At 39.0% G+C, this 6,696-nt stretch overlaps 1 protein-coding gene across 1 annotated transcript in view; it reads left to right on the forward strand.

Annotated features, from left to right (window-relative positions):
- The window catches only part of cacng7a (calcium channel, voltage-dependent, gamma subunit 7a), a 35,755-nt gene that overhangs the window by 12,025 nt on the left and 17,034 nt on the right, over positions 1-6,696 (forward strand). The window contains exon 2 of the mRNA XM_024295040.2: positions 3,967-4,162. Coding sequence (XP_024150808.1) covers positions 3,967-4,162 — 196 coding nt within the window. The remainder of the gene's footprint in view (positions 1-3,966; positions 4,163-6,696) is intronic.

Genomic DNA, 6,696 nt, shown 5'->3' on the forward strand with positions numbered 1-6,696 from the left:
CCTAGTTCAGAGAGTGGTTTGAGAAAAGGCCAGCAGTAGATCTAGATGCCAGCTAAACACCACACAAAAGATTGACGCTTGGAGCACAGGCAGCATCCTTTGAGACGGAGGACCTCGCTAATTCACTGCCTGTCTGCACAAAAACAAGCAAAGAAAGAAACAGAATTTTAGACCCCTCAAATTCATAAATGCTGTTTTCAGGGGAGCTTCTGTCTAATTAGGAGAACCCGTATGCCGCTCGCTGTGCTCAGTGGCCTCCGGCTGGAAGTTGCCCTGCTGTGCCGACTCCACACAGTTGTGCACACAAATTAACCAAAATTTGCAAAGACAATTACCAAACAGAATGATCTCAAGTCATTCCATTTCCATCCGAGCCGTCTGCTTGCTCTGGAAAACCAATAGAATGTAGTGCATTTCTTCCTAAGGTCCAACCATTGGAACCTTGATTGATTTCAAGGCGCCTAAATTGAATCAATAATTTTACTGCAGCACCACAATATGTTTTAGAAGCTTTTTCATGGGTTAAAATATGTAATGGATAATGCCTGAAGAAGTGTCCAATATCAGAAATGAATGGCATAAACAGTCCAACGCAAAATGGATTGATGGATGGATCAATCAGAAATCAGAAGAACTCCACTCATTGAAGTAAATACATTTTTTATTGACCCCCTCCATGTATACATTTATTGCTAACTTCCCACTTGTTCTAGTTCGGTCTGTCTATTCATTTGTTTCACTTCAAGTTTTTGATATATTGGTATTGGAATTCCATATTGGATTAATTATGCCAGAAAGAATCTTTTCCAACTTTATTGTCTGGCTTGAACTGCATTAGCATGAATAAACACACGTGTGCCACAAACTGTGGTGGAGACTTTCAGTGAAGGATGTTTCACTCCACAAAACACTTGTAAGTGACTCTTGTCTAAGTGAGACAATCCTCTGTGACACTGCTGAATGTGCTTTGCATCATTTAGCTTGACTGACAAGGTCACGCCTCGCTCCTCTCCTGGCTGACAGCCCCTTTCTTTGTGCTCACTTGTGATCTTGTCTGCCAAAGTTGCGCTGTTCCTGACTGCTCTTCTGTCAGCTTCTCCTCGCACCGTTCTCTACCGGTAAACAACGTTTTTGAAGCTTTCCTTAGATTCCTTTAAGGCACCAGAGTTGAAATACTTCAGGTGTTTCAGACTTTGACTTGTGAATTGCTAAGACAGAAGAAATGTGTTGGGACTGAAAAATCAGGATTCCTTAAGTGTCCAAACAAAAACACAAACGACTTCCTGTTTGTGTTTTTGTTTGGTTCCATTTCACTGCAGCTTTAGCAGACCTACTCCCCTTTTAAGTCCCGCTCCAACTATATTTTTTTTCATCTTTTGTAAAACAAAATGATAAAGCCGGAGTGATTTTTTTACAACACATTCTCATTCCCATGTTGTTACATTTTGACGTTTGGTTAAGGACCCTTCCGTGTCAAAAAGTGATGTTTTGGGTGGTCTTTTTTTGACATGCTGGCTGTTTCTATTATAAAAAAGGCTCCTCAACCTCTGGGCTGCAAACTGGTACCGGGTCACGGACCACCATAATCTTAACCCGGTACTAGATATGGATCAGTACAGGTTCCAGATGCGGTACTGGTTAGGAACGTGGTATTAGTTCCGGACGCAGACCAGGCTGGAGTTAGGGTGCCGGTACTGGCCATGTCCCGAGGTTCGGTCTCCGTCTGGTACCACGTTTAACAAAACAACTGGACCGCTGATTTAATTGGAACAGCCACCAGGTCAAAAAACAATGAATCGGGGATGCCCGAAACGTCAAAAAGTGACATAGAGGGGTCCTTAACCATGCTTCAACTTGGGACGACTTGGGAACCACAATGTGTAGTTTTGCCATCCTAATCAGGTTTACTTTAAAACTGGGGTCATCTGGACCCCGCAAGAAAGCTTGCTGAACTTTTTTTTTAAGGATTTATTATCTTCACTGGTGTCCATGGCAGACATAAAATCCTGTCCACATTTTTCATGGGAGGAATCACACATCAATGTAAGAGTGGGGTCATCTGGACCCCTTAAGGGACCACAGGTTCATTGGAGTCTTTTTTTTAACACAATAAAAGCACCATGACTCTGTCCATGGTGCTGAAATCCTTCTGAACTCGTGTTTGTTTTTCTTATGAATTTTATTTGGATTTTCTGCAGACGTGTGTGTGTGGATAACTGAAATGAATAATGATAGTAACGTAATAAAAAGGCATTACACTTATAGTAAGGTGACATGAACTGGGTGTAGTTGTTTTGATGACTAGTGATCTGGAACATTTGGCAGTGGGTTAGAAGGTGTGGTGTTCAGGGTTGATCTACTGACATTTTTCTGTCTCATTTTCCTGACACAGCTCCTGTGCTTGGCAAAGTCCATGCCGTTAGTCTCCTTTACGAGATGTTGGAGCTCAGGAATGAAACGTGCTGCAGAAATCAGAGAACGCCAATCTCCCTTCCTCTAATGCATCGTTGCTCCAGGTTATCCTGACCATGTGTAGGACCTACAGTGTCTGGATTCCTCTGAGCAAATTCATTGCACATTTAAAATTAGCCATCAGCATATTTTAGATTTAGCACTCCCACTACTCCCCTTATTGTGATAAAAAAAAAAAAAAAACAGAACATCTCCGACTTTAAATAAAGTGTACTTTCTGTAAAATGTTGTGTGTAAAGATAAAACTCTGTTCCCTGCATTTCACTTCCAGGCGATACGCCACGCTTTCTGCTCCTCATACATGCACAGAAAGCCTGTGGCATGATCCAATTAACAGCACTGCCAGTGTTCAGCTGCAGTCGAAACTGTTTGTTTTGTGTACTGCTGCAGGTGGTGCAGACCTGCTAAATAAATACTCAACAAAAGCAGGGAATCTGCTTCTTTTCTCGCAGACAGAGCTAAAACACTATTGGTGAATTATCAGAGGATGTCTTGGTTTTACTACCGAAGCGTTCTGGAAAGACGTTTAGCTTCTTGAATGTTCCGGAAGCTTCAGATCCTCATCACCTTGGAGTTGTCACTTTCGACAGCCCTGTGAATGAGACCTCCATTTTGATTGGATGGATAAGGCACGCTGTGTGTGTTTGTGTGTGTGTACATGTATCTGTGTTATCTACAGTTGAAGAAATGGAAAACAGAAACTGCTCTTCTGCCACCAAGTGAGTGAAAATGTGAACTGCATTGGAGAGGCCATCCAGCCTGTCAGCTGGATTCTACTGTTGTTGTATCACCTACTTTTGGGATTTGAACACTATACTTCCTGTTTAACAAATTCCAACTCATTACTTGTTCTGGACTTTCAAATCTAGTCTCTGTTGCTTGTATCAACCTTTATCCACCTGACCAGTAGATACTCAGACATTGAGGTTGTGCTATTATAGCATTGTGTTCTTTAGAACAGCTGGACTTTCAAAGATTAATCTAAAAAAATGTTCATTTTCTCGTCCAATTAGCTTCTTCAGTCCAACCCTTCCATCGTTTCCCTTCTTTCCTGCATTTACTTCTATACATTTACCTTCAACAGCTGCTGCTAAGCCTTTCCGAACTCGATTATGCCTAAATCTCCCCCGTGACAAGCTTACACTAATGCTCTGACAGAATGTGCTGAAGTAAAGATGCGGGATTTTCACTTTAGATCAAGCTATGTTTTATATTCAGTCCATAGAGGGTTAGCAATAAGGGCCCCAACATGATTGTTTTCCAACTAAATCAACTTTTGCATAGTTTGTTTGACTGGATATAATTATCTAAGTAATGAACATTGGGAAGATTAAATATATCTAATAATTTGGTGCAAATCTTTAAAGTGTTTGATTCAATCTTGTTTTTTATGTGTGTGTTCCATGATGCATTTGTGTAAACGTGTCATCTCGGCTGTTTTCTGCTAAAATGATCACAAACCCATCGGCTTGTTTTCTGCTCTCTTCCCCTCAGATGAGTTCATTCAGTACGAGGGCGCTGACGCTGCTCTCTTCAGTTTTTGGAGCCTGCGGCTTGTTGCTGGTGGGGGTTGCCGTGTCGACGGACTACTGGCTGTTGATGGAGGAAGGAATCGTCCTGCAGCAGAACCAGACCACTGAGGTCAAGATGGCGCTGCACTCTGGTCTTTGGAGAGTCTGCTTTGTGGCAGGTTTGTAGAAACAATGCATTTTAAATAGAATTAGATCTTAAAGATGACTAGATTACAGGTAATTATGGTTTAGAATCCCATGTTTTTATTCTCTGTGGCTTTTAAAGTCAATGCTGTTAATTATGTTTAATTTTAGAAGAAAATATGTAAACAGCTGCCTTAAAAAAGTCATATTTTAAATTTATTTAAAAAAATACTGATTTCAACGCAGTGATTTAAAACAATTTAACGCTTTTTTTAGGTCATCAACACAAACAAATATGTAACCCAACACACAGTAACCCTCAGACACTGGAGCTGTCACTGGCGACACCTGACAAAAAACACTCTGACTTAAAGTAACTCTTCAATCATTTACATCAGTGGTCTCCAACCATAGGATTGTGGACCAGTACCGGTCCATGGATCAATTGGCGCCGGGTGGCGGAAGAAATAATTAACAATACCCATTTTTTTTCTTATGGGTCTCAACAATCTTTTATTTTGAAAAATCCTTTATTTTGAAAAATAACCAGACTCTCTCAGCTACACCTTCATCTCTTGAGCTGTAAAGTTTTATCAGGGGAGCAAAATGACAACATTTGAATGACTTTTGTCTTTCATCTCACATGGAAAAATGTTTGCCTTTCTTTATTAAAAACGACCAATCAGGTTTTATTAAGCCAGAAACTGTAGTAACAATATAAGAAGATTACTAAATATGATTCAGTTTTGTCAACAACAGAAAACAGATGGCCTTGTGGTTTCCCTGATGTAGAAAAGGAATTCGACCGCGTTGAATGGCCATATTTATTTTTTAAATTGGAAAAATTGGGTTTGGGTAGTTTTTTATTAAATTGATCAAAATTCTATTTAACCAACCAATGGCAGCCGTTGTAACTAATAGGGTCAGATCAATGGGGAAACAGACAAGGGTGCCCACTTTCCCCATTACTATTTGCATTGGCAACTGGACTACTTGTTGTGACCCTACAATATCCGGACTGATAGTCGGCCACAAGGCTCACAAGATTTCTTTATATGCTGATGATATTTTATTATTTTTGACAAATCTAGCTATTTCAACCCCAAGCCTAATACAAAAAAATAATGAATTTCTCAAAATTGGAAGCTAGGCCACAATCTACAACTTCCCCCCTTTTAAGTGGTCCCCTACAGGATTTGTTCATTTAGGAATATTACTCCTGATTTCAATCGGATGTTTAAAGCTAATTTTAATCCGCTTTTTGATAAAATAAAATTAGATCTAGAGTGCTGGAGCTGCCTTCCCGTATATTGGCTGGGCAAAATTTCAATTTTGAAAATGATTGTTCTCCCATGTTTACTTTACCTGATGAGAATGATTAATATCCTCTTCCCAATCCTCTGCTAAACACACACACATTCTTGAATTCTTTATGGACAACTTTCAGCCATTTTCCATGCACCTTCATGGTTTAAAATTTTTTGTTAATCTTTGACTTTTGTTTGTGCTCCAGCACAAATGTGACAAGGTTAACGATCCATGTACCTCCACTTTCATGAAAAATATTTGCATACAGCTGGAACAGAATAGCTTTGGTAGGGGCGGGTAATACTTGGAATTTGGGTATCAATTTGATACCAAGTAATTACAGGGCTAGTATTGTCAATACCTATACTTATTTCTTTAAATATTGTGTTATAGAATACATTCAGAAATACACATTTTTTGTTAATGAAATGTATAATAAAACACAGGACTGAGAATTTTGATGAATAAAGATGTTTATTAGATAATTACAGTATTGAATATACATCAAATATAGAACATGTATGTTAATACTGGCATAATACCACTATAATAGGAAGAAAACAGTAACTAGTGCAGGAATAGACAGTAATAAAATATCAAAATAAAGAATGAAAAAAATAAATAAACACTGTAATAAATAAAAAAATATAAACAACACAACAAAAAAACTGCCATTGAATGCAAATATGTGGCCCTTAAATGACTCATATGAGGCACAAAAGTGAGGTTCAAGAGTGAGGAGTTGGTGCTCTACTTACATAGACAGGCAAGTTGCCAGATTGGGCAGTTTCCCCGCACACATTGGACAGGTTTTTATACAGACTGGTTTTTCTTAATCTGGCAACACTGCAGAAAGAAACTGCACTTGCATGAACTCCATAAGTAAAATCAAGCTCCTTACTTAACGTATTAAAGAAAAAATGCAATGAAAGTATCAAAAGTATCCATCTCATCGTGCAAGTATCAATACTTTATCTTGGTATTGATACTATACGCCCACCCCTGAGAGACACTGTTGTTTTAACCCGGTGAACACTAGGAGATGTCGTTTCTAAGAGTTTTGTTAGAACTCAAAGACTTTGTCGGCCATTTTAACACAAGAAAGTGAGGATGTTATTGTGTTTGATTTGTTATATTGTCGATGATTTAGTCTTTAAATTGGATTGGAGGAGACAGTTTGATGGGTTGACTCTTTCAAAATAAGAGCTGCTGGCCAAAGTTGCAGTGTTTAGACGAAGTTACAATGTCGAGAAAAACTTGT

This window comes from Oryzias melastigma, linkage group LG11, assembly GCF_002922805.2.
Source record: "Oryzias melastigma strain HK-1 linkage group LG11, ASM292280v2, whole genome shotgun sequence".
NCBI lineage: Eukaryota > Metazoa > Chordata > Actinopteri > Beloniformes > Adrianichthyidae > Oryzias > Oryzias melastigma.